Source organism: Mustela nivalis (genome assembly GCF_964662115.1).
Source record: "Mustela nivalis genome assembly, chromosome: 12".
Classification (NCBI taxonomy): Eukaryota; Metazoa; Chordata; class Mammalia; order Carnivora; family Mustelidae; genus Mustela; species Mustela nivalis.
Window position 1 is genome coordinate 19,499,744 of NC_139031.1, and position 26,661 is coordinate 19,526,404.

A 26,661-nucleotide genomic window follows, 5' to 3' on the forward strand; every position below is an offset into this window, starting at 1 on the left:
ATATATATATATATGTATATATATATATATATATATTTTTTTTTTTTCCTTAGCACGAGGGAGAACCAAGTAAGAAGTTTTTACTATCACTGTGTCAGGTACTTATTTAATTTAATCTTCACAGCAGAGCTACAAAGTCGTTATTTTTATTTCCATTTTACAGATGAGAAATTGAGAGGTGTGTAATTTACCTGAAGTCACCCAGCTGGCAAGGGTTAAAACTGTGATTAGAATGCCTCCAACCGAATTTAAAGCTTCATAAAGGTAGAGGTTTAAGGGATACTAACGAGGTTAAACAGCTTTGTGATAACAGTATGTAGGGGAGTGTATAGGAGGTGAAGGAGTTCAAGATGATTCCTGGAGTTCTCAATCAGTAGAAATTAATTGTATGATGATGCCATGGGCTCAGACAAGGAAATAAGAAATACAGAAGGAAAACCTTCCCAAACCCTCATATGTTCCCTCTCTTCATAAAAAGTTATCTCTCACCTGTGCTCTGAATCCTACCTTCTTCGAATATACGGAGGATTTTCCGTCTACATTTTTTTATCTTTTATTTCTTCCTGTCTTCTGTTCTTGCACCCCTACCTTCAGTCAAACTCAAGTTTTGTTTTTCTCTTTTTAACTATAGCCCTGTTTCTTTCCTTCACCAGCAATACTTCAAGTTTCTGCATTAGATTTCCTACTTTGATTTTTTTACGTCTAAGTCTTTCCTCAACCCTCTGCAATATGGTTTCTCCAATGAAACAACTCTCTTAAAAAGGTAGCCTGTGACTGCCTCTTCACCAAATCCCATGGTCTCTCTTCAGTTCTCATCCTCTTTGACCTCTGCTTGATGGTTACATCCATCATTCCATGGCAGTGATGTTGATCTTAACTCGGCTTCTTCCTGCATGGTAGAATTGTGATCATCAGAAATTCAACACAGATTCCTTCACCATTTTAAAAGGAAATTCAGAAATATAATTCTATGCCAAATAGAAACATAAGCCTTTGGAAACATTGCTTTCATAGCTTTCCCAAATAAACCAACATCCAAGTCATCGTTGTGGGGGACATTGTGAGATATGTATCTCTTTTTCCCCAGGTGAAAAAATTTTCCTCTTCCCTATATATTCATTTGATGCAGCATGGAGGTTTTATCATGATAGTCTTGGTTTTAGACTCCAAAATGAGTAACCGAGTGTATCAGTTAAGATAGGATAGGGTAGAATAGGATAAGCTTCAAAATTTCAAAGACTTAACACGTAACATTTTATTTCTCATTCATTCAACGTTAACTGTCAGTTCAGCAGTTCTCTAGGGAAGATGCTTCCCCAAATGAGAACTCAGGGATAGAGGCTGATTCCATCTTGCCTCTGCTATATCAGACATGGTCTATATCATTGTTGCTATGGAGGAAAGGGAGAGCTAAATGGTTATACATCTTAAATGCTTTGGCACAACGGTCATACTTATCACTCTTACCACATCCTCCTTGGCCAGAATTTGTCACCTGGTCTCACTTAACTGCAGGGGGACTGGGAATCTCAGTTTCTGTGTGCCTATCAAGGAAAGAAGAAGCCGATACAAATGTGCACTATTCATTTTTATCATATTGAAAAGAAAGGTTCAAAGAATAGTCTCCCATTATCTTGCATAAAATTCCACCCTCTAGCTATGAGACAAGTACTCTTTTCGCTTTACATTGGTTATGTATTGTTGAGCTGCAACTCTACCCAGAACCGGGGGGTGGGGTGGGGGGAGGAAGTGTTAATTCGTATCATGGAAACATTTCAAATGATAAGATCAGAAGTTCAATGTTTCAGCACCAGAACGTGAGGACAGCTCCCCCCACATCCTAAGTGATTGTGCCTGGATGTCAGGTTTTCTTAACAGTACTGATTTCCTGAATTTTTATATAGGTATAGACATATTCACAGCCAAATAATGCAATTAAAACCCTCCTTACTTTCATTCTTCTATCCTACAAATTTGAGCAACTTCTTTGATAAGCAGGAACAGACCATCAAAATGCCATTCTTTCTAAGTGTTTGGTTGTTAAGTCCATCTAAATTTTAAGTGACAACTTTCACTCTCTGCACTCATGAGGCTACACTGCCTTTTACCCTAATGAAACTGCCAAGTAATTTTGGAGCCATGGGGAGAAAGTCTGGCTCTAGCCCCCAGGGGATATATTGAAAAACTTGGTTCTTGCTGACCTCAATCAGTCTATAATTTCTAGATGTTTTTACCTATCATCTGTGAATCTGTCCTTCTTTTCCAGTTCTTATTTGGAAACCCTCCCCCTGGTATATATAACTGAAGGAGTCACAAGCACAGAAATTACTGATGAAAGCAATTCACATGTGGCAGCTCCCTCCATACATGGTATGGAAATTAATAAACATTTATTTTATGGCAAGATAATAACAAAGCTGTAGGTAGAGATATGTCCTCATTTCTCTGCATATACATATCTCTTTACACGTGGTTTTTCTCTCCAAGTAAGCATTTAGGAAGATGAGTTCAGCTCTTAGAAAACCTAAGGATGAACAGAATGGATTTCTGAACATGCTGGTATTCTCGATTATTCCTGTCAACCCCTCAAGCACGTTTCTTTGTCATTCCCATTAAAGGTGTGGGCCTCAGCACTGACTTTCCATAATGTGCTAAGGACAGCTCCTGCTACCCTCTGCAGGTTCCCCTATTTGCCTCATTCCTTTCTTTTCTTTCTAGTAATAGAAATATCAGACATCCCAGCAGTGTGTCCCTGTTCATCCAAACCTGGCAGCATCTCAGGGAAGAGGACACCAAGATAAAGCCAATCTCTCAGAAAAAAAAAAAATTAAAATAAAATCATTAAGGGGACATGTTTTTTGGAAGGGCAACAGTTGACAGAAAAATGTCCTTGGGGGGCAGAAACAGGTATCAGAGTCACAACACTGGGTTAGCTTTTTGTTATTTCTACATCAGAACTGTATCTGCACCTCAGATCTTGCTGGCTTTTCCAGACACATCTAACCTGTCATCAGAACACTGCCCAGTTCTGAGGCAGAGTTGACGTGGCATTCCATTCTGCTCTAGGCATTAGCAGCAGAGTCTTTCCACTCCTTTCCCATCTCTATTGTTTGTTCACCAGTCAGCACATCTGGACACATTCCAAAAATTAAGAACATAAGCTAATAAAATAATAATACTGTGTATTTATATAGCACCTTCCTTGGAGATATGCCAAATCCTATACCAACTGCATGTCACCAAGACCCCCACCAGTACTCAATGCAGAGCTACTACTTCTTGCTGTAAGAAGGGACAGCTTAGATATCACTGGGGTCATCAAGAATGCAGACATGGCACTTCTCTACCCATATCACACATTTTCCAATTGGGCCAGCAGTTATTGTGCCAGAAACATGCCTCAGCTGACCAAGAAAGCAACAGACAACATCCAAGTGAAGAAGGCTAATACCTGTGCTCCACCAAGTCTGGCAACCTGCCTCCTCCTGAGGGACCCACTGTCTGACACGTCCAATGGGGGTGAACTATGCCATGGGTACCCCTGTGCATATGAGGCAAAAGCCTGAGCTTTTAGCTACTCCTCTTAGCAGCAGAAGGGGTGTGTAGCCCTTGGCTCCCAAGTAAATAATTCCTGTGTCCTTCCCTCTAGTCACACTTGCTTTGCTTACAGTAATTCTTCATAAGTATTTAGTAAGCATTTAATGATCATAGCAGTAATCCAAACAAAGTTTCAAGCTCATGATGAGCTTGATGATAAAAGATTGGACAAAAGAAAGAATAACAGAGAGTGAGTGATATAAGGACAGTATTGTATTTAGGATTGAGGGAAGTGAGGCAAAGGGTTAAACAGTTATGATGGTCCCTTGCTCATTGTTTTGGTTATCCTTCTCTGACACTTCAAAAGGAGCTTTTTGGCAAGCATGGAGTAACCCTCCCTGGAAAGAGAGATCATCCTGCATATTTCCCTGTGTAATAAATTCCCTTCCCAAGAGACCAGGGAAACCACAACCGTTTAGGGAATTCCATGCCAACCACATCATATCTCAAGGCCCTACAAACCATGGAGTGGCACTAGAGGCTTGCAAGTTCATAAATTATGCTCCCAGTTGACTGCATGTTTAATCAGGGTGTGCACCATGATCACTAATGGCCCTTGCTTACACGATGAAGCCCCAGTATTTATCTTGTTTTAATTATATTAGAAAGCAGTGATATTCAATTAACCAACTAATCAAGTAAGCCAATCAATGCTGGTCCTGGCAGGATCCTCCATAGCCCAGCTCCTTGTTCTGGGTGGTAGTCTATGCTCTAGAGTCAGGTGGAGTTAACTATTGATGGCCAGAGTCATGCCACTGAGCAGTAGGCGGGGATAAGGTAACCAGGATTCAGCTTTCAGACATGGGAAGAAACCCTATATGTTCTTTCCTTTGCCTGATTATAGTGGAGGTTTGCAGCAACCTCCTTTAGGTTGAGGTGTTATTTGTTCTACAATGTGTATATTGGTTTTCAAGTACATAGAGGAGACATTTTTCCCCATCCCACAGACTGGAGATTTGAAATCCCTACATCCTAATACAAGCCAATGGCAGAGCTCTAAATACTGAGTAGATCTGATCATGGAACAACAGCATAAAGTAACTTGTGATGTTCCTAAGGACTGCCAGATGGTTCCTAACTACGTGAAGTAGTCCTAACAGCAGGCGGACCAGTCTGGAAAGCCTCCACTAGGATCATTTTAGGTATGTGCGTCTAGGCTTGTGAACAGCTGGGAGACACAGGGAGTCAAGAGCAGAGTCGCTCCCAGGGCGAAGGCTCAGTGAGCAGGCACACCCTTTGCTCCATTCACATGTGTCTAGGGACACTTGGCTTTGTGCCTATGTGGTTGTCTAAAGCTAGGAAGTGGTTGCAGGCTAGGGAGGAAAGTATGTCCTTTTGGCTATATTCATGATCCTTTAATTTTTACCTGGCTCCTCCTACAGACACACGTGGACCTAAATGTTCATGTAGCAAGCCCACCTCCCAAGGCCAACTGATGACTGAAATTTGAGGAACATTGCCCCATCATCTTTTTTTTTTTTTTTTTTCCTGGCTTGTAGGGCAAGAGCCAGTATAGTTTTCTCTGGATGCTTCTTACTTGGGTGGTTTTGCTATTCATTGGACCCCAAGCTCTGTGATGGTTTCAAGAATTCCCACCCTTTGCAAAGCTGAGGATCTCAACTAGAACCTGTGAAAATGGTCTACTCCTAGAAGAGGATGTCATCAGAAAAGGAGAAATGTCCAGAGAAGATGGGATGACAGGTTCCAGGATATCCATCTCATTAGCCCACAACTGGTCACAGAGAAAGTTTAACCACTTTGCAGACCAGTCAGGCTGCCCTAAAAGGGGGAATAAGTCTGTCTGATGACTGCAGACTACACCCTAGTAATGTCTTTTCAAATGCATCAAAATTCCTAAGGCATCCTTGGAAGAAAAGTAGAAATCATCTGGTGCAGCCACAAAGCCAAGGGTTATGTGGAACAGCACATTGCCAGTTGGAAGAACCACCCAAACACTCAGCTTTCTGCATCTGTGTAGACTGATGCCTCTGGTGGGCCAAGAATCAAAACCTGAGTCCCTGTACGTGGCTGTCTGAGCCTAAGCAAGTATAAGGGAAAGTGAGACGTTTCACACAGAGACACATTAAAAGGGAAAGAATCCTAAGACTGCCGTTCATTTCCAAACATTTGATGAGTTTCAATCCATTAAGAGTTTTGTAGGCTTGTTAATTTAATAAGAGCAAATGGGGCCCTAATGTCAGACAACAATCAGTAATTTGAAGGGGGTGAAAAAGAATAAGAAGTAAAACAGTCATTACCTAGCACAATGTTTAATCAGAAGACACCAGGAACTTTCAACTTCACAGTAATGTTTTCAAAGGTTGGAAATTTTCAAATGTACACAGTCTTTGACGCTGGCTGGCAGGCTAGAAAAATGGACACAGTTGTGATAATTGGCTGTGATGGAATTTAAAAGTTCAACCCCTCCTTCTCCTCCCCACACACATAGACATACTCACCCTAAACCTTCTCTCTTTCCCTTGAGCTGGATTTAGTTTGAGTTTCAGCCTAGTACTTCAGCAATAAAGAATTTCTCTGAGAATTTGAGGTCTGCTAAGGTCCACACTGATATTAAGTCAAGTTGTTCTTGACTTTGAACTCTTCAAGACCTCCTTTTCTTCTAATGAATTTGTCCAATTTTCACCTCGTCCCTTCCATGCTATAGATAGGACTTCTGTACTTTTTCCCTTTACCCTGCTGTTCACTCTCACTGGTGTGAACATATGGTCTGTGGGTTTCCCAAGTCCTTGGGGCCTCCATTCTGCTCTGGCCACCTGCCTCTTGATGGTTGCCTGGGATATGAAGGACTGGCAGAGTCACAGCACACACTTGTAGCTATGCCCTGCCCTCCTCTTGGAGGAGCATCCAGGCCACAGTTCAATTTGCTAGCGCCTGAGTACCCTTGCTCAGCTATACAAGATCTCTTGGTTGAGAGTCAGAGGTCCATAGTATCTAGGGAGGACAGCATTGATCTCATCTGCCCTATTCTTGGTACTTCTTTGTCCGGGACTGAAAACCACCCTGATCCTGGCCTATTGCTCTTTTTCTGCTATCTGATCCTTTCTAGATAGCACCCTGCATATTGCTACTCAGTTCTTAATTGTTTAATTCCTGGTGCCTGTTGAACATCCAAGAATGAAAATGCTTCAAAGGCTTCTCTTTGACTTTTAAGATGACCCCTTGCCTGACTTGACTTATGATAGCACAGTATATAGCCTGGGATAGAGACCCAATAAATGCTTGATAATTGATAGCCAAAATATTATTGTAAGTATATGGAATCAACTCATCTATTTTGATCCAGAAGCTTTAGGATGATTTTGAATCCTGGAGAGTCAAGCCAGGCTGAATCAGGTAGGACTCAACTCTGGCTAAGGCACAATTCAGAGTTAACACCCAGGACTTCCCAAATGTATGAACCTAATACTTAGTATAGTTGGGAGTCAATCCCAAGTCTCTCCAGGACTTTTTCCACTATCTAAACTACCTCCTGTTGCCTCCACTTGTTGCCTTTTACATCTGTTGTTGTATGCATGATAAAAAGTTTGCTGCTACATCTACTTCTGGAATGTAGTTGCTTTAGTAGCATCAAAAAGAGACAGACTAGGTATTTTTAACAGCCAACTGGTGCCCAAGAAGCAGATGGCAGTGGCTCAGGGGCATCCGGAACCCAGTGGTGTGGGCAATGTTAGAAACCATCCTCCTTGTGTGCAGAGAAACAGTAGAGGGGCTCCAAAAGAAACCATTGCCTATGTTATGTGTCCCTGGTAACCAGCCCTGAGAGAAGGCATATGTTGTCCTTTTGCAGAAGGAATGAATGAGCTCCAAGTCAGGGAAATTCAAGGTCAGGCTGGGATCAAGGTGTTTGTTGTTGTTGTTGTTAGGGTTTTTTTGCTGCTGCACCCAAACCCCACACTAGAGAGTCACCCCACCGTAATCTCTGGGTCTGTGGCTGCATCTGCCGAAGGAGAGAAGCAATTTCTGTACCCAATGCCGAGAAAGCAGAGGAAGCAAACTCCAGGGGAGAGGGCTCTGATGGGATCTAGATTCCTTAATAACAATTACCACAAGCACCAGAGCTTTCAATTTAATTAAACCAATTCTTCAGCATGGGGATCCATGCCTGGGCTTAGCTGCTTTTTCTTCTTCTTTCTCTTTTGTTCTTTCTTTTTTATAGTGTGTTTGCTTCCTCGGTGTTGTATCTCAGTATAGCAGGATATCTGAAATGATGAGTGGATGAAAAAAGAAAAATGATTTCTCTTCTGGTGCCTTAATGGAAGGTAGCGAAAGAATTGAATCGAGAAGTTAATAGTTACTATCATTTATGCTCCCTGGAAAGCCTGATACAGGCGAGCTCTAAATTATCTTTGCTAATGGGACAGTGGTAGCAAATGAAATGATGTCATGGATCTGTTTAGCACCTGCCATCTCCCGCGTCCTTCCCACAGGACATCGCATTGAACCTGCCCAGCAGCTCTTAGAGTCATCATTACCCTACGTAACAGGTGATAAAGGTCAAATGGCTTCTCAGAAGTCACACAGCTGATGGCAAGTGGCACGGTGCATCTCAAAGCCCGGCCTTTTGACTTGAAATCCGAAGCCTCTGCTTTGACTCTGTAAACAATTCTCCATTCTCCTTTGGTGGGTCACTTTTCATTGTCCCTCCCACAAAATCAATGCAAGCAAATGGCCAATTGGGTAGGTTGTGTTATGTCTTTTCTGTCTTCAGGGAGGGATGCGGATGAGTCATAAAGTATTCCCAAATAGACCTACTGTGTGGCATGCTCTCACAACAACCAAGGCAGGGATTACTGTCCCCAGTTTACAGTGGAGACACAGACTCAGAGATACTAAGGAACTTGCCCAAAGGCACACTTCTAGTAAGTAACAGGCAGAGTTGACCAGCCTGCCCACAGACCACGTGCTGTATGGCTGCTGGCTTAGCCAGTTCAAAATGCAGCCCATGCCCTCTTGTTGGTAACCCCGTGCCAGGCTGGCGGTGAATTTACATGACTGGAACAGATCATAGAAGCCACTTGTGGTCCCCGCCCTACTGGTGGTGGGTCAGCCCCACCAGCTTCCCTTTCACACCAGCCTCCCTGCTTCCATCTCTGCCAACTAGATTTATGGGAGGGAAGACCGGAGAGCCCCAGTTATGCAGGGGAGAAGAGCAGCCTCTCTCTCTCTCATCTGGACCTGCCATTTTCAGCAGTGCCTAAAGGGCTTAACTGGAAGCCCTGAGGGCTTTCAACAAGCAGCCTCCCCCCCACGCCCGCCCCGTGAAGGAAGAAACTTTGGTCCCTCCACTGAAGGGAGTTGTTTCCAAGAGCCAAGCGCTGCTTGTTACCTGCCCTACACACTCTGTCCAAGCCTCAGGCTGCAGCACCACATAGAAATGTGTGGACTCGAACCCTTGACTTCAGCCAGGGGTTCGTGGATCACAACGACCTCTAGGGCCCAGCAGCCCCCAGATCCTTCCACCCAGTACCTTTTCTCTTTCTCTCTAGGCATGTCATTGAGCTCATACCAGGATGGGGTCTCCTCCTTGCCCTCCCGATGGCCACCTGAAAGCGCATGGCTCCCCTTCCTTGCAGCACATCAGGAATAACCCTAACTGCAACAGTAATTGATTAGTTAATTAATTTAAAAGACTCATGGCCCTGGGAACCTGATACATATATATATATATGGTTGTGCTGTCTCTCCCCATTTGCACCAGTGGCTCTCTCAGAACCCCCAACAAGGAGTCACTTCAGAGGAGAGTCCCACTCCCCATGATGCAGCCTTCCACCACCATTGGGAAGAGGGGGGAAGGCCCATCGTGGTCTCCCGACAAGGGGGCAGCTGGAAATCAAGTTACGACCAGCCCAACATGTTTCAGGAGCATCTCGGCTCTCGTGCATCGACCCAAGGCATCATTAATAATCCACAGCCTAACGACAGAGATGAATATTAGAACAGAGGGGCTGCCTTGGTGCAGTGAGGCAGAGGCAGAGAGTGACTTATTAGCCCTACTCCAGGTGTAACCTTCTCCCCACAACCGAGCCGGAGCCATGATGATTTATTGGTACAGTAAACGGATTTTTATAATTAAAATTGATTTTCAGTTTTAGCCTGGTCTGGAAGGACCCGGTCAAGTTCAAGAGGGGCAAGGGGGGCAATCTAGGGAAAGAAAGGGAAATGTGTTCTTAATTTCCCATATGTCTTAGATTGTTAGAGCAGGAGGGAACCTCTCATTTTATAGGTGAGGAAACAGCCCTGGGAGGCAGGCCTCCTGGGCCTCAGACGGTGAATAAGGCACAGCTGGGATTCAGCCTGGGTCTCTTGAGTCTCCTGGATCTCTGAGAGACACTCGATTTTCTGGGACCCTATGTGTACACGCTCATAAAACCACAATATACTGAGCGCCTGGGTGGCTCAGCGGGTTAAGCCTCTGCCTTCAGCTCAGGTCATGATCCCAGGGTGCTGGGATCGAGTCCCGCATCGGGCTCTCTGCTCGGCAGGGAGCCTGCTTCCCCCTCTCTCTCTGCCTGCGTCTCTGCCTACTTGTGATTGCTCTCTCTGTGTGTCAAATAAATAAATAAAATCTTTAAAAAACAAAACAAAACACAATATACCGGGGTATAGGTTGCTCACTGCACAAGGATACCTAACCCAGGGAATTCTTGGGGCTGAAATCCAGCCATGTCTTATGTGCTGGGGCAGGGCTGCTGCAACCCAGAGGATGTTTCAGAGGTACCATTTGGGACTGTTCCCTTAGGTGTCAGCCGCTGGCCAGTCAGCAGCTGCCTGGGTCCTCTGGGATTGTGCCCAGTTGATCCTCACCTCACCATCCAGTGCCTGGAGGCTACATTGGGTTGTTTGATGAAAGACCTGAGGGCTCTGCTGCAGATGGTGGAGACATCCTGGGCTCCGGTGTGTGCAGCCCAGTGCAATCCCTTATGCCAGGCATTCAGGACCCTGGGAGTGGCAGAAGCAAAGCTAGAGATGGAGTCAGTGTGTCTGCATATTCGGGAACACACGGACTGGGCACATCTAGAAGATATGACTGGTGTCACTGGCACTACCATGTGTGCCTACTGCTCTTGACCCCTCCCTCCAGGAAGGCCAGAGTGTCCAGGTCAGAGTGCACTCAGCAGACTTCCGTTCCAGCCGATCCCAGGACACGCAGTCGCAGGACTCTGCATCCTCCTCCATCGCTGGCTCCCCACACCGGGTCCTTCAGCCACGGCTGCTTCCCAGTGGCTCTGGTGGGAGCCCAGCTCCTGCCCCGCCCATATGCCCTGCGGCATGTCATACTTGGCGTGGTCTCTGGGTAAGAGATGGAGGAAGGATCCCTGAATAGGGACACATTCTTCTAAAAAAGTGATAGAAAATGGTATATTGCCTCTTTTCCCCAGTTAGTGTGTTGTTTAAAGTAGACTTGATTTTTTAGAGCAATGTTAGGGTCAGAGCAAAATTAAGTAGAAAATACAGAGAGTTCCTACAGATCCCTGTTCTCCCCTCCCCCACCCCACAGCCTCCCCGCTATGGACACCCCCCCAATGCCCCTCACCAAGGTGGTGCATCTGTGATCATCAAAGAACCTACAGTGATATGTCATCATCCTCAAAGTCCATAGTTGACATTAGAGTTCACTCTTCTCATTATTCATCCTGCGGCTTTTGACAAAGGCATCACGACATGTACCCACCATTATAGTATCAGAGGTGATTTTCACAGCCCTGAAAGTCCCCTGTGCTCCCCCTATTCATGTCCCTCTCCCTCCCCAAACACCAACCCCCACCCCTGGTCCCTGGCAAAGGCTGGTCTTTTCCCTGTCTCCATAGTTCTGCCTTTTCTAGAATGCCATATAGTTTTGATAATACAATATGTTGCCTTCTCAGATTAGCTTCTGTCACTTAGCAAAAATGCGTTTACGCTTCTTCCATGTCTTTTTATGGCTTGATAGCTCGTTTCTTTTTAACATTAAATGGTATTTTGTTGTTTGGTTTTAGCCCATTTTATTTATCCATTCACCTCCTGAAGGACATCTTGCTTGCTTCCAAGTGTTGACAGTCGTGCCTAGAGCTGCTATAAACACCCACGTGCAGGTCTAGTCTGTTTCTCCTCTACCTCGCTGGCCTACCACCCACCACAGGGAAAAGACCCAAGACCCAGATGCTCAAAGACTTCAGGGAGCCCAGACTGGCAGGAAGAACTTGGAAGAACACACCAAGTCCCACAGGTGTCCAGCCCACGCCTCGCACTCAGAAAGGGCTTGGCATCTGCCTGCTAGGGAGGGAGGAGGGGCCCCGTTAGAAGGCTAAGTAACCAAGAAATGTAAAGAACACTCCCAGCCCTTTGTTTCTGTAATTATGAGTAGATTACTATGGTAGACCGAGCAATAAATTAGGACAGCAGTACAGATAAGGTGTTTAATGCTGCATCAAACTGTTTTGGAAGTCACGTCTGATTACCCTTAATGATGTGCACAACCCTTATCATTTGTCCTTCGATTTGGGTGTAACTGGTGCGTGTGTTGCCGAGATGGCAGTATAATGGCTTAGATCCAATTAGAAGGTTGGATTTTGGAGACCTGAAGGTCTCGTCCAATGCTGGGACTCTGCTCCTTGTGTTAGGCGCGAGCAGCCAATATCCTTTCACTCCTCCCCATGTCTGTTCTTGGAGTGGCCGTCTGGATGGGTGTGGCTCCTTTTTCCAAGCATCATGAAAAGTCTAAGCTTCAAGCACATACTGTCTTACAACGTGAGGGTCACCAGGAGACTGGTCACAGGGGACAGGGAGGAGGAGATGGGAGAACAAGGAGAAAAGCCCATTCTGAAAGCAAAGGCGAAGACTGTGGTGGGGGATAGGTCCCTGCTCCTGGGATCACTGGGCACTTGGGACTCTCCCACCCCCAACTCTGTTCCTAGGAATGACAGCTCATTCACTCACTGAAGTGTGAGTGAGTGACCCTGCCAGGCAAGAGTGAAAGGGAGAGACAAGGGGGAAGATCAAATTGCAGGGAGGTTGGGGCGGCCCAGGCAGGAGGAGACACCCCTCCAGCCTGCGGTGTTGCCTGTGCGTGCTTTGTTCTGCCTGCTGCCTTTTCTGGGGCATGACGGCTTTGGTTTGCGCTATTCTCACCCTCCCTTCACTACTTGAAGACACAGAGGGCAGAGAAGCCCTAGTGGTGGTGAGAACTGGGCCAGGTTTTGCTGAGTCTAAGTGAACAGAACAGGACATGGCTCACTACTGCTCTCTAGGTAGCTGTGGTCCGGGGCATAGGCAGGCTCTGAGGTCTGCAGCCCCCAGAGCCAGTGATAAAACTCCATAATTGGTAAAGTCTCCAGGCGTTAGGCATCCCACCTCCTCCCTGCTCCTGCCTGGGGGAGCATTGTGCCACCCTGAGCCTAGGTGCCGGGTCCCGCCCTGGGTGAGGGGAGGAGCCACGTTTGGAGATGAGAGCCGTGGCTGTGGAGACAGACCTTGCCATGGAAACATGCTAGCCAAGGAGCAGTTCTAAGAGATATTTAAATGGGACCTCTCCAACCCAATTCTGCCTTCATCAATTTCCATGATGTTTGGATCCATTTCAGGCAGTTACTGCTTCTGCATGGAGCAGTTACAGGCTCTTGGCCCCGGCAAGAGAGGGAATTCCAGGGGAAAGGGAGGCTACAGCCGCCTTGGAGCCGTCCTAGTGAGTCCTGTGCCAGAGTCCTGGCTGCGGGCCCTCAAGCGAGTCCACTTAACCTCCTCCAACCTATGTCCTCATCTGTAAAATGGAGGCTGTCGTCCCTTAGCTGGACCACCTCACAGGGTTGTGGTGGGGGTCACGCGCAATCATGCCCGTGAAATTGCTCTGTAAATTGTGAAGCCAGGTACAGCAGTCAGGACCACCACGGTACCCACGCCCCCCATCTCTGTGTTCTGGAGCCTTCAACTCTCTGCATCTCTCAGACTCCAGGGAAGAAATACAGCAGCCTTGGATCCCTGCTCCTCTGCCCCTGTGCCCGAGGCGAGCCCATCATCAGGGTCATTGGTGGGGGCTGAGCGGAGAAGCACTGTGCTTGGAGAAAACACAGATGCCTGGCTCTTGGAAATTCTGAGTGCTGGTCCAAGGTTGGCCAGGACCTCAGCATTTTCTCAAAGCTCTACGGTTAGGTTTTAGCCAAAAAGCTCAGCGAGGTTTGGAACCTCTTCGCCTTGACCCCACTTCCATGCCTTTCCCTCCTCCCTGGCACTGACTACGTGGCCCAGTTCTCCCTTGGAGTTGTAAGGCTCCCCGCGGGAGGGGGCAAGTGGTGGCCTGGGGGAGCGTGAGAGGGGCATCCTACACCCCGCTCCAGCCCCCTGGGTCCCCAGACTCCAGGCCAGCCCCAGCTCTGTTCACGGCAACACCCAGGGCAGGCTTCATGGAGTCGAAAAGCTTTTTCACGTGAACCCCACTTAGGGCTTGCTACCTGCCCTAAACTGTCACATTTGTTTTTTTGCGGCGGCCCAGGCCTGCGTCCTGCAGGTTTGTTTGCAAACTCAGCAAACATCCCGTGTTTCATCGTGTCTGCAGGCTGCCTCCTCGCGTCCCTGTCACAGCGGGGGCGGCTGGACTTGGTGCCAACACTGCCACGCTGCGCCTCGCCGCCCAACCCTGGCCTGCTAGTCGTGCCAGGCCGACCAGTGGACCCACATGCCGACACACAGCACGGCCTCTGGGGCTTGGCTGCGAGCCAGCACACGTTCCCGGCCCAGACCTGTAGCCAGCTTTTGATTATGCCTGTTTGCAGAGGTCAGGGGAGAAGCTGAATAAATTAAGGCTGCAGATAACCCCGACCTCACGTCCTCTAATAGCCAGAGCGGCTCCCATATCTTCACCGCACTTTCTCCAGCACTCTGGGCAATAAAATGAATTCGCTGGGGTTTCCCTCCTCCTCCTGCCCTCTGGAAGGCAGGAGAAAGGCAGAAAAGCTGGAGAGGGGAGAGGAGGAAGCAGGGAAGTGGCTGGAAAGTTCTGAGCTAGATGTGGATCCAAGCCCCTATTCAGAGGGCCACGGACTGGGGACCGCAGGGGGTCACCCCGGGGCAAGGCTGGTGGGTCAGGGGTAAGATCATGAGGTCCCACCAGGAGTTCCTTCAAGTCCTAACGCCTTCTCCAGCACCACTCACAAGGCCAACAATGGTAGAAGGGTTCAGCTGTCCCGGGGACACACCTGGAAACCGTTAAAGTTGAAATTATCAAAAATACCTAAGTGACAATCAATCAATCAATCAATCAATTAAAGTTGAACTTTTCATTTAGGAGAAACTGACCAAAAAGGCCAGTCGGCCACGGTTGCCATCATGGCCAGGAGAGCTGCCTCATGTTTTGTAGGGATGCTCCAGGAGCTGTCTCAGGGGTTTTATGGGCATGGTATTTAATCGGTGGCGTAGCTTTTCGGAGACGGAGGAATGTTCCATGTCTGGCCAAGCTAATAAGCGGCAGATCTAGACTCTGAAACCCCACTCCTAACAGCTGCCCTTCCTGGCTCCCCCCGACCCTCCCTCTCCCATGGCAGGTTCTACACCCCGACATCCCTCTCCCAGGCCCTCCCCCCGCTGAACTTCCCTATCACCCACAAGGGCATTTTGATACTGGGAGCTGTTTATTGCTGTAACAAAGACTTAAGGGGACAGAGAAGGAGTGGCTGAGACTCCTGGCCTTTCCCCATGCCATCCCCCATGTGTCTTCTGAGAAGGGGCACGTATTAGCCAGGAACAAACACCTCCTCCCCCCACCCCCCACTCCAGGGCCAGCAATTATTTCTGACCTCGCTGAGTCCCCATCTAAATATAGCCCTGGCCAGCCGCTTCTCGTTTCAGAAGGGGAAATCTGTTTCTTAGCCTTAGTCTGATGTAGATCAGATTCCCCAGCTGCATACAATGTGCAGGGGTGAGTTACCAGCACCACACTGCTCACCCCTCCACCATGAACATCCCAATGGAAACCACATGACCCATGGCTACAGTCCTCTGGGGCCAGCTCCTGGCATATGGCGGGGCGGGGGACTCTGCCTTGCCTTCTCAGCTCTGCTGCCTGGACACACGAAGGCTGGGGATGGGGGCATGGCTGGGTTGCCTCATGTCCTATCGTCTCCCTTAGAGAAAGGCCAGAATGGGCATTGTCCGCTCAGATCTAGAGAGCTACTGCCAAATGCCCTCAGGGGACCATTTCTGAATGAGGAAAACACATTTGCCCCTGTGGGCAAGATGACCCCCGATCTGAGGATACTCAGACATCAGAGGACCATCTTCTTCTTTCTCCAGCAGTAAGCAGGGCCCCTACAAGGGGAGCTCCCATGGGTTTGGGAGTGTTCATTGGCTACCGTAAGGCAGGGAGTGAGGACAGAGGAAGAAGATTTGGGTTTCTTTGGGGCACCTGAAGTCTGCCTGAGATGCTGAGCATAGAGGGCGCCTGGAAGTGTATCCATTGCCTTTCATTTGGGCAGCATGATGTTTCCAGGGTCAGATCCCTTTTTGAAGGAAGATGTTTGTTCACTATCCACCTACCCAGACGGGAATGTCTACAAGGAAAGACGTGCTTCTTTACAAGCATGCTGCCATGGTCCTGAACACTCCTGCCCATTGCTGTGTGCAGACGTCGCTCCTGGTACCAGGCAGGCACATCTAGGCACACGCCCGCTGGCCACCGTGCACCCATGCGCATCCGTGTACCATTTGTGCACCATCACCCTCTAGTCTGAACAATCAGATCATTGCTGGGGATGCTGGCCAGCAGTGCCCTTGCCAGAAGGCTGTTGGAGGGAAGGGCTGGGTTCTGGGTAGAGGAGGTGCCTGCCTGGTTTGCCCTGCCACTTCCCACAAAGAGTCATGCCAGCGAGCCAGAGGGTCTCGGCATATGTCTTGGAACTCACTTGGCTCAGCTGCAGGGGCCTGGATAAAGGTGTCACCGTGCCAGCCCCTCCCCCTCCCTCTTCTTGGCTCCTGGAACAAAGGCCTCCATTGAGCAGGCTGGGCTTGGGAAACTCACACCAGCAGGTCCCCAGTCCCAGCTCAGATGGGACCACAGCGTCCGTCAGTGGCACTTGGTGGAAGACGGCTGGAATGGGAGCAGCACTTTGATCCCCAAGACAAAGGCTCCTTCCCACCTGTTGGGCTTGGGGGTGGGGAGGGAGGCTCCCAATCTCTGGAAGCTCTGACTCTCCCATCAGCACCGATCTCAGGGATTAGTCCAGAGCAGACACCTTGGGCAGGACTCTGTATCTAGAGATGGGTCTCAAAAGAATTGTGTTGGTGGCCTTGTGGCTTTGGACAAATTCTCTAACAACTGAGCTTCACCTGAAAAATGAGGGGACTGGTGGCTGGGTTGTTCCCAAGGTTCCTTCCAGCTTATTAACCCTGTGAATGCCAGAACACTTCTCCCATCCTGGCACCTTCTCTCCTGCATGGTGGTGGTGGGGGGGTGGCTCTCTGGGTTGGTTATGGAGGTAACTAGCTGCCAGGCTTCTTTGTCGAATGCACGGGGTTCACCTGCCTGAGAAAACTCATGCCCAGCAATTCAACAGCCACAGAGGTCTGGTCTTCCACACCCGCTGTGTGAATGTGATCGTGACAGTCCAGAGAGGGGAGAGAAGTTGACCTTTACACTAAAAGATGAACTTGTGGCAATAATTCCGAAATTATAGGTTTTGGGGGATGACCAAGATGGGCGAATCCGTTCCGTGTGGTTCTTGCAATGTGAGCCTGATAGAAACCTATGTCATTCATTCTTGCAAGCATTTGCCCTCTTGCTTATGGGCTGTCTGTCACTTGCTGTGTCTGAGCTGGGTACTAGGTGTGGAGAGATGAAGAGAGAGGACTTCACACCACCTTGTGAGGGGCAGGAGGGGGGCATCTTCTCTGGGAAAGATGCTGGAACAACAGACCGAGTTGTCACTGGCATTCCACTAACTCGTTCATCTGCGCCATTGCAATTCGTCCTCCCACCAACCCTTCAGGGTGCTTCCTGTTATCCTCAGAGGAAGAAAAGGAGGCCCAGAAGGGCCAGATCTAGGATTCACACCTATCTCTGTCTGCTCCCCAGATCGCTGCTTTTCACTTGGCACTGACATAAAGCTATTCCAAACTCCCTTTTCCCCTCCAACCACATCTGAAGGAGCCAGGAAGTCTCCCTGGAGGAGGAGGGCTGTGCTAAGACCTACTGGCAGTCTCTTTAGGGCTCCCACTCCACGTTGGACCTCTTGGCCCCCTGGAGGGGCCCTCAGCCCTTGAACTTAACCAACCCTTCCTGGTTTACAATACACACCCTGCAGTGCTGTGAAATTTTCAACCCGAGAACTGGGGTTCAGTGGAGGTTCCAAAGGTTTTTCAATCCCCTGGGCTGCACCCAGGAAACCTGTGTGCTGGAGCCCGATGATGGGCTGTGACCCCACCTTCATTTCAATTTCCGCCTTTGCGGCTGCCCTGCTGTGTGACCTTGGGCAAGCTGCTCAGCCCCTCTGGGTTGTGGCTTTTCCATCTGTGCACCTGAAAAGGGCATCACTCTCCTGCTTGGTGAGGGGTCTGGTTAATAACAAACGCGGGCCACTGCCATGCAGCCCACACTGGGAGGCGGGGGGGGGTGAGGTGGGGGGTAGGGTGATTTCTCGAGGCTCTGTAGAAATCGCGCTGAGAGCTCCTCACCCAGCTATGCCGCTTGCTAATGAGGAGCAGCATATGTTGATGATTCCGGCGTCAACACTCGCTCCTTGGCTGTCCGAGTTCCCAGAGCAAACTGGCTTCCTATTAGGCATTTATACTTATTAATAGCAGCAAATTGCAGCCCTCCACAACATCTGCTATATTTCATTTGCAAAGAGCTTCCCAGACCATTTGTATTAGTAGTATACTGTGACTGATTCTCCTAGGCAGAGTAGGCCTGGGTCCTCCTATCTGGAAATGAATCAGTGAAGGCATAATGAGGGGAAAGGTTTTGTTCAAGGTCACCCAGAACCCCAGACCTCCACTCCCAATCCTTATGCTCTGAGGCTGTTGCCCTTGTTCTGAGTATCGATGACCTTGACCATAGAACTCCTGCCTACAGACAGGTGGGGACGATGCTGACACTCAGAGCAGCTGCCCTTGACCCTGTACATGACCCCACTGTCAGAAAAGACCCCCGCTGGATTAACTCCATGGCCAGAGCACCAGCAGGAGGAACTGCAAAGTTCATGGCAACCCATTCCTGAGGGACTTGTGTTGCTGCCAAGTAGATAAAAGCATTTCCCAGTGCTAGGGCAGCCAGGAGATCAGTACAGAGGGTCCTATGAGCATCTGTTCTTCCAGTCAGCCCTCCATACCTGGAGAACCACATTCTCTTTCCTGTCTTTTCTGGTACTTTGCTTAGGGGCTGGACCTCCCTGGGATTTAGAATTAGGAGAGTTTGGTCAGCATGGAACACATGGGGAAGATTCATTTTTGATGTTAGACCCAGCTTTTAAAAGCAGATAGAAACCAGCACGCTGCAGCCTTTCCCCTCCTCCATTCCCCCCTGTCTCTTCTACCTTTCAGAGGAACTTTGCACCCTGGTGTGACTTTATGGCCAGCTTCTATGTATCAGCTAGCTGTTGCCATCAAAAGGCTGTGTAACAAAGCCTCCCGAACTCAGTCACGTATTATAATAAGCATTAACTGTCATATGATGGACAGGTATATCCATTGCCTGTCAACTGTTATAGGTGAAGCTCAACTTCACCTGCTTCAAGCTGCTGCATCTGCTGGGCTTGTCTCCCTTCAGTGGGTTGGGCTCAGGTCTGCTCCACATGGGTTCGTCTGACCGAAGAGGAAGTGGATCCATGGGGAAGCTCTTTTCATGGCAAAGGCAGAAACCCAAGAGGGCAAGGCCAACCACAGAGGCACATCTCAAGCCTTTGCCTTGTTCTTGTTGTCTTTCCATTGACCAAATCCAGTCCTGAGGCCAAGCCCAAGTCAAGGGGCTGGAATTATACCCCACCTCTCTGTACACCATGAGGCCAGGTAAGGGTGGGCGTGGAGATGTAGCAGGGAAGAGTTGGGACTCATGACACAGTCTGCAAAGCCTGTGGCCAGCCTTCTGGTCTCACCCTCTGTGGCCAACCTGCCAAGGCCAGACCTACCTGCCACCTCTGAGCAAAGGGGACGTGGGTGACTGTGTGCCGGGCACCTGATGTAGGTTGAAATAAATACACTTCTGGAGCCAGAGCTCAGCCACCACAAGTTCGAGTCCTGGCACTGACCTCAGAGGTCATCAGGGAGACAGAGCCTTCATGCAACCCTTGCACGGCCCCAAGCAACCAGAGGCCACCCAAGGAAAGAAAGGCCCCGGGAGAGTTTTGGAGGGGCACCCCAAGACCACGATGCTGAAATCCACATGTATTGCTGAGTTACTAATTTTCTGGAAAATCACTGACTTTTCCCGGCTCTTCTTCCTTTGTTCAGAGACAGGAGGACAGGACAGGGATGGATGGGACAGCACCTGAGGACGATGGGTTCTGCACATTTTGACAGCTGCACAGCAGTCCCTCGGAGTTTCTTAATGGGTCCTCTTGCATCCTTTTTTCCCCTTTTTTGACAATTTTGAAGGAAATTGGGTACTTAAGAAGCCTTTTGGACATTTAAATTAACCCCCACCATCAGGCTCCGCGTAGCCACTGCAGCATTAGCATCCAATTATAAGAGGAGAGACGGAGTAATAACTCACATTTCGACCAGAATGTCAAATGCCTGAACAAATGAGAGGCGCTCACAGAGACTGTACATTGTATCTATGGAACATTTCTGAATGTAATCAGCAGAGCAGCAGGCACCCTTTGGGATGCTAACAGCAACAGGCAGAGTGGGACTCTACTGCCAGAAGAAAGCATCTTCCAAAATATCAGGGAATCCAAGCAGAGTCTAGACAGTTGGCGGCAAGGACTCAAGAAAAATAACCTAGTTGCCATGAGCACACCCAAGTCCCAGGCACCTCTAGGGAGCGGGCTCTGGTGATCAGAGTGCAGAAGCTTGTAAAGGTCAAGTTCATGAGTTGAAGTCCTTGTGTGGGCTTCTTCACTCTGTCTCAATCCATCGCTGTCTGTCTAACCCCATCCATAGTTTGTACATTCCTGCTCGTCTGTGGGGCCAGACGTGTGCGGGAATAGAGATGATGATTCTATTTACAATGTTGAAAAGCCAGACCAAACTACACTCTATGACTTAGGGAAGTTTGCCTTGGGGCAAAAGGGTAAAGAAAACCAATGTGCATCCCAGAAAGGTAATTGGGGGGAGGAATAGAGATGGGGGTAACCCCTGCACACAGGCGCTTCCTGGTCATAACTGAGAATGCGAACCAGAGCAGAGGGTAAGCAGTAACTGGAGAACCTTATAAAATCATTGACCTTTTGACCTCCTAAGACCGATTTGAATTCTGAGACCCTTCCCTGGGCCTCTTAGAAGAAGTGAGGGGGCGTGAGGTAGGGTTCTGGGTGGAACAAAGTGATGACATTACTTTTCTGAATCAAGAAACAGAGTCTCGGGGCTTGAGAATGACAGACCCGGTTACATCACAGCACATGATAAGAGATATTTATCCAAAGCTCTTTTGTCCATTTGAAATTAAACCGAGAAGAGTAACAATGCCTATCCTTTTACCCAAGGATCTCAGAATATTTCATAAACATGAATTTATTAGTCTAACACCAGAAACATTTGTCTTTTTGTGTCTCGCTCATCTCCCTTAACATAACATTTCCAAGGTCCATCCATGTTGTTGCCTGTGTCAGAATTCCCCCCCCCTTTTTTTTTTTTTTGAAAGGCTGAATATTACAGTTGTCCCTCCTTATCCAGAAGGGATATATTCCAGCCCCCTCAGTGGCTACTTGAGACCATGGTTAATACCAAACCCTAGATATATTCTGTTTTCTCCTACCTATACATTCAAAGCTATGATAAACTTTATAAGTTAGGCCCAGTAACAGATTAATAACCTTAACTAGTAATAAAATAGGGCAATTATAATAATAGACTTGTATTAAAGGTTATGTGAACGTGGTCAGTCTCTTGCTCCAAGTATCTCATTGTACCGTCCTCACCTTTCTTGTGATGATGTGAGATGAGAAAATGCCCACACGGCGAGGTGAGTGATGTAGGCCCTGGGACCTGGCGTTAGGCTGACATCGACCTTCCAGTCATATGTCAGGAAAGAGGGGGATCATCCGCTTCCGGGCTGTGGTCGGTCGCAGGTAACTGGAACCCCAGGAAGGGCACCTGTGGATGGGGGATGGCAGGAGAAGGGGGACTATATTCATCCAGGATGTGTGAATTCATCATCCAGGATGGCTGCTATAGATGTAGGTCTATACCACATCCCGTGTACTAATCATCTGTCCGTCTGCTTCAGGTTTGGGTTGCTTTGGGTCACTTTCCACCTGTGGGCAATGGTGAATAACATTGCTATAAACATGGGTCTACAAATATCTGTTCAGGTCACTGCCTCCAGTTTTGGGGGGTGTGTCCTCAGGAGGGGAGTGACTAGATCACTCACAAAATTCTGTTTTGGAGGAACGACCACACTGCCCAGTAAGACCTTGAACAAATCCAGTGGAATGCGCCCAGATGACCCTGTGCAGGCCACATCCAAACCCCTCTACCCGGGGAGCCCCAGTTCCCCCAGCACAGCGTAGGCACACACCGAGTTTCTGCAAGGCGGGGGGTCTTCTCTCCCTAGAAACAGGGAGGGAGTTGTTGCAGACGCATCAGTCAACACGTCTCCTGGAGTCCCATGACCAGGGGACCAACTTCAATCTTTTGTGGTGTCTGAGGCCATCCATCACGAGGATGGCTGAGGTCACACATAGCCATCTGATTTGTTCTCCAAGCAGAAGCGCTCCTCCATGACTTCCTTTTCTCACCTCTTCCCGTGGTCTGAATTCCCTCACTCAGTTAATTAGCATGCCTGGCACCGTAGCTGAAGACTTTAATCAGCGTGGGGTGGTTTTAATTAATCGTGTGGCTCTGCATCTGGAGTGGTTTGTGTTCCAGGGTCAGGGGAGGAGCCGGCGATGGGGGAGGGGGGAGAGGCGGCTTTGTGTGGTGGAAGGTGTGGGTGGAGAGTCTGGGGGTTTGGAGAGAAAGAATCTCATTGCCCCCACGGTGGCTCCCGAGCTACCTGGGCCCTCGTGCAGCTTCCTGAGCGAGGTGTGGAAGGTTCCCTGAGCCATTTAGTGTATAGAATGGCACCAAGATAAGTGATGGAGTCAGGCTGGTTTTCAGAAGGGATTCAAAGCGTCCGAAGAATCCCTGATGCTTTCCAGAATCACCCACAGGGTGGGGAGGGAGGGAGGCAGTGCAGGGGTATAGATCGGGAGATGTAGAGTCAGTCCTGGAGGGGTTGGCCGTTTTAGGAAATACTGCCTGAAAATGGGACTTTGAAGGTCTCCCGGGAAACCTTCTTTGGGAGAGCCCTGGAGAGGCGAGAGGAGCGGCACCTACATCTCAGGTAACGGGAAGCATTTTACTCAGTCTCTCAGAGTCCCGTGAGCGCCTCACTTTGAGCAACCACACTTTAAAAAGAATGGGGAAAAAAAACCTAGATCAAGCTCAGAAGAGTAATAAAAAAAAAAAAATGACTGAATGTATAGATAGAAAGATCCTAGAAGAAAAGGTTGAGAGAAAGCTGGGTCTCCTAATAACTGCCAAGGAAGGACTTCTGCCCCTGTCCCACAGGGATCCAGCTAGATGAAAAGCAGAGAAAAAAACGGGCCTGCTAGAGTGACTGGTGACAGCGTTAAAGAAGTCCAGGAAGCAGGGCTACCCCAGAGTTTCATCCAAGAGCAATGACTGAAACAATGACTGGTTTAGGGGCAGACATGACAGTTCAAGGAGGAAACGGCATGATCAAGGCGCTAAAGAAGAAAAATTCTTCCAGCCTGTGATACTCCCGGTGGAGCTCCTGGGGCCGGGGGAAGCCCGTCGGAGCAGGTTCCTGTGATGTGGCAGAGACAGAATGGGGCCGCGTGATGAAGAATGGGGGATTAATGACAAAGATGACAATAATAACCATCGCCCGCCATGTGCTCGTGCGTTTACAGAGGAACTTCACGCCTGCCGGGTCATCTGGGCTCTAAGAAACCCTGTGGGGGGATTCTGTGTCCCTGTTTAGAGTCCAGGGAAATGGAGACTCGGGACCTCGTTGCTGGTAAACGGGCAGAGCCAGGATTGGAACCCAGCTCTGTGGGCTCCTACCCTCTTTCCAACAGAACTAAAATCATGCTCATTGAAGAGTGGGAGAGGGAGGGTTTTACAATTCTAGTTATTGGTGCTACTTAATACTAGTTGCGAGATATTTTTAGAAATCTGAATGCAAAGCCTTTTGAGAACATCAAGTTCGCCAAGCAGCTGGCACACCCCGGAGCCCCATGGCACATAAGTCCAAGACAGATTATAGAACATGTCAATGGGAGAAACTGGGGAGGATATTAATTAAGTTTAGACCAAGAAAATGCTTTTGATTGAATGAGCCATGATTTTCTTCTTAAGCCCATGCAAAATATGGAGTGCTAGACAAGCAGCTGTAACATATGAAAACATTATTATGTACTCATGTTACCAGCTTCCACCACCGAGGGTCCCTTTTATTACTCTTTCCCCTCTAGGCATCATGTTTTCAAAGATTTTTGCCCGCTAAACAAACTGCATTTATTAAGTAATGATATATTTCCTATTTTTAATATGTGACATACATCACTGAGTATGCATACGAAAAAGAAAACAGCAACAATCCAATTTCCATCAGGCTTTCGGAACTATTGAAAATAGCTTGTGGACCTTATTACCGCTTCTGAATTCCTGGGAGTCCAGGCACTTGGGGCTGGGAGTCACTATTTATATGCTTACAGGAGCAGCATGTCTGTGCCCACCTATAGGGTAGGGACAGAAATGAAAGAGGCCTTAGGAATAGGGTAAGTTCCTGGCTGTGTGTAGAGCCAGCAGGGTAATTTGTGCAAAACTGATTGTCAGAATTAATTGCAAAAATGGGAAAGTCGCATATGGGCAGAGCTGAGGCCTGGTCCGTGCCGATTACACGAGCAGTAAGAACAGGAAAGATGAAATCCCACACGTGCAGAAAGACATCCAAGAGCGTGGAGAGAGGGCAAAGACCAAGGGCAAAACAACAAGAAGGGGAGCCCAGGCCGGCCGGTAACCAGGAAGAAGTGGGATTGCAAGGTGGTCATTAGGAAGGCTCCGCATGTGCTCGAGGAAGCAAAACAAGACAAAAAAGATACATAAAGGGAAGGAGAAAGGGAAGCGAGATCATATGAGGCTGGGAATTAATTATTAATTAATTCCAAAAGACGGTATCGAGACTAATTGAGCAGACCCTGGTGCCAGTTCGCCTGTGCATGAGTTACAAGTAGCCCCTGCCAAGTGTACAGAATTCTACGGAGGCAGACGCCCCACGCAGCAGCAGGGGGACCCAGCCTGCGCCTTGGCTCACGAGGCACAGAAGCACAGTCCGGTCCGAGTGGTTTGCACGTCTCCGTGCCTGTGGTCTGATGGCGAAAAACTAAAAAGGACGGCCGCATCAGATTCTCTTCGCTCAGGCTGAAAGATTGGGTAAGAAGCCTTCTGCAGAGATACAATGGTGCCCCAAACAGAAGAAGATGATTAGAAAACAAAACAAAACAAAAAACTTTTTGTAAAGAAGAAACGGGCAACATAGAGAATAAAGACCAAGGCTGTTGAAAGCAAATTAAAATTCTGTGTGATGCTGGGTATCGTGCTCAAGTACCTTTTATGTATTGGGCCTTGAGAAGTCCTGTGAAAAGACATCATCCAGGAAAGCTACATTGGAGAACAAAGACACGCACAAGATTTTTTGGAGCCTGCAGGAGACGGAAGCATTTGGGCTGAGCAGAAGTGTCACGTGGAGCATTTTACATTAACAAAGCGGCGGGCGAGGGCCAGTATGAGGCTTTGGGGTTGGAGAGGAAGCCTCTAGTCATGCAAAGGGTGTGGGTAGGGGGAGAAGTAGCAAGAGCTCTTCTATGAAAACCCCAGAGTGAAACACTTTTAAAGGCAGTTGTGCCAACAGCAGGAGGAAGATTGTGGACAGCTTAAGAGCTACGACGTGAGTTCAAAGGCCCGGGGAATGAGAAAGAGAAGGGTCTTGGACTCCCGCTTTCTTACATGGTCTCTGGGACCACACGGATGTTAAAAAACAAACAGACATAAAGGAGGGGAACGGGGAGGAAGACGGAACACCTTACAGCAAAAAAGGAAGGAAGGAAGGATGGAGGAGGAAGAAAGAGAGAGAGAGAGAGGGAGGGAGAGAGAGAGAGAGGGAGGGAGAGAGAGGGGGAGGGAGGGAGAGAGAGGGGGAGGGAGAGAGGAGAAGGAAATAGGGGAAGGGAAAGGGAAGGGAGGGGGGAAGAAAGGGAAGGAAGGAGGAAGGAAGGAGAAACGAGAAAGAATCAACATTTGGGTTTATTACATTGATAAGAATTAAAGAAGTGATGGATTGGATGTTTGTAGAGCATTTTGGGGTTCTGGTGGTGGGAACATTTAAATGTACACAATATAAATATCTTCTATAACAATCTAATGTGAACTCTAAGGAGGTTATTGGCAGAGACTTCTAAGAAAGGAACAAGTGTTCATCCCCCCTGGATGCTTCCATGGCCACCTGCTCAAATAGGATCACTCAAAGCCCCTTTCTGTTCGGGGGCCCTGGGCCTCTCCACGTTCCTGGATTGATTCGGGTGATTTATCCCATAGAATAGCATCTCTCCCCAGTGAACTACTGGGTATTCTGCAAAACCCCAATCACCCTTCTCTGGTCCTCTCCTAGCTCACCAGAGTCCCTGTGGAGTCCTGCGGTCAGTATCGGAGTTGCAGCGAGTGTCTGGGCTCCGGCGACCCCCACTGCGGCTGGTGTGTGCTCCACAACACGTGAGTACCGCTGGGCAGCTTCCTCCTGCCTCCCACTTCCCCCGTCAGTCTCCTCCTCCTCCTCCTCGCCTTTTCTGTCACCACTCTCCTTCCCTTTGATCTCTGTTCTCTCCCTGCCTTTTCTTACTCTTCCTTTTTCTGTAC

The 26,661-nt window shown here is 48.4% G+C and overlaps 1 protein-coding gene across 3 annotated transcripts in view; it reads left to right on the plus strand.

Annotated features, from left to right (window-relative positions):
- The window catches only part of PLXNA4 (plexin A4), a 419,828-nt gene that overhangs the window by 290,183 nt on the left and 102,984 nt on the right, over nt 1–26,661 (plus strand). Inside the window, exon 5 of one of the 3 annotated variants that reach the window (XM_082693998.1) lies at nt 11,595–11,846. In XM_082693998.1, coding sequence (XP_082550124.1) covers nt 11,595–11,696 — 102 coding nt within the window. In that variant the 3' untranslated portion in view covers nt 11,697–11,846. Of the gene's footprint in view, nt 1–4,979; nt 5,065–11,594; nt 11,847–26,416; nt 26,518–26,661 lie in introns of those variants that run through there. The other 2 variants (XM_082694000.1, XM_082693997.1) reach the window with 2 other exon arrangements.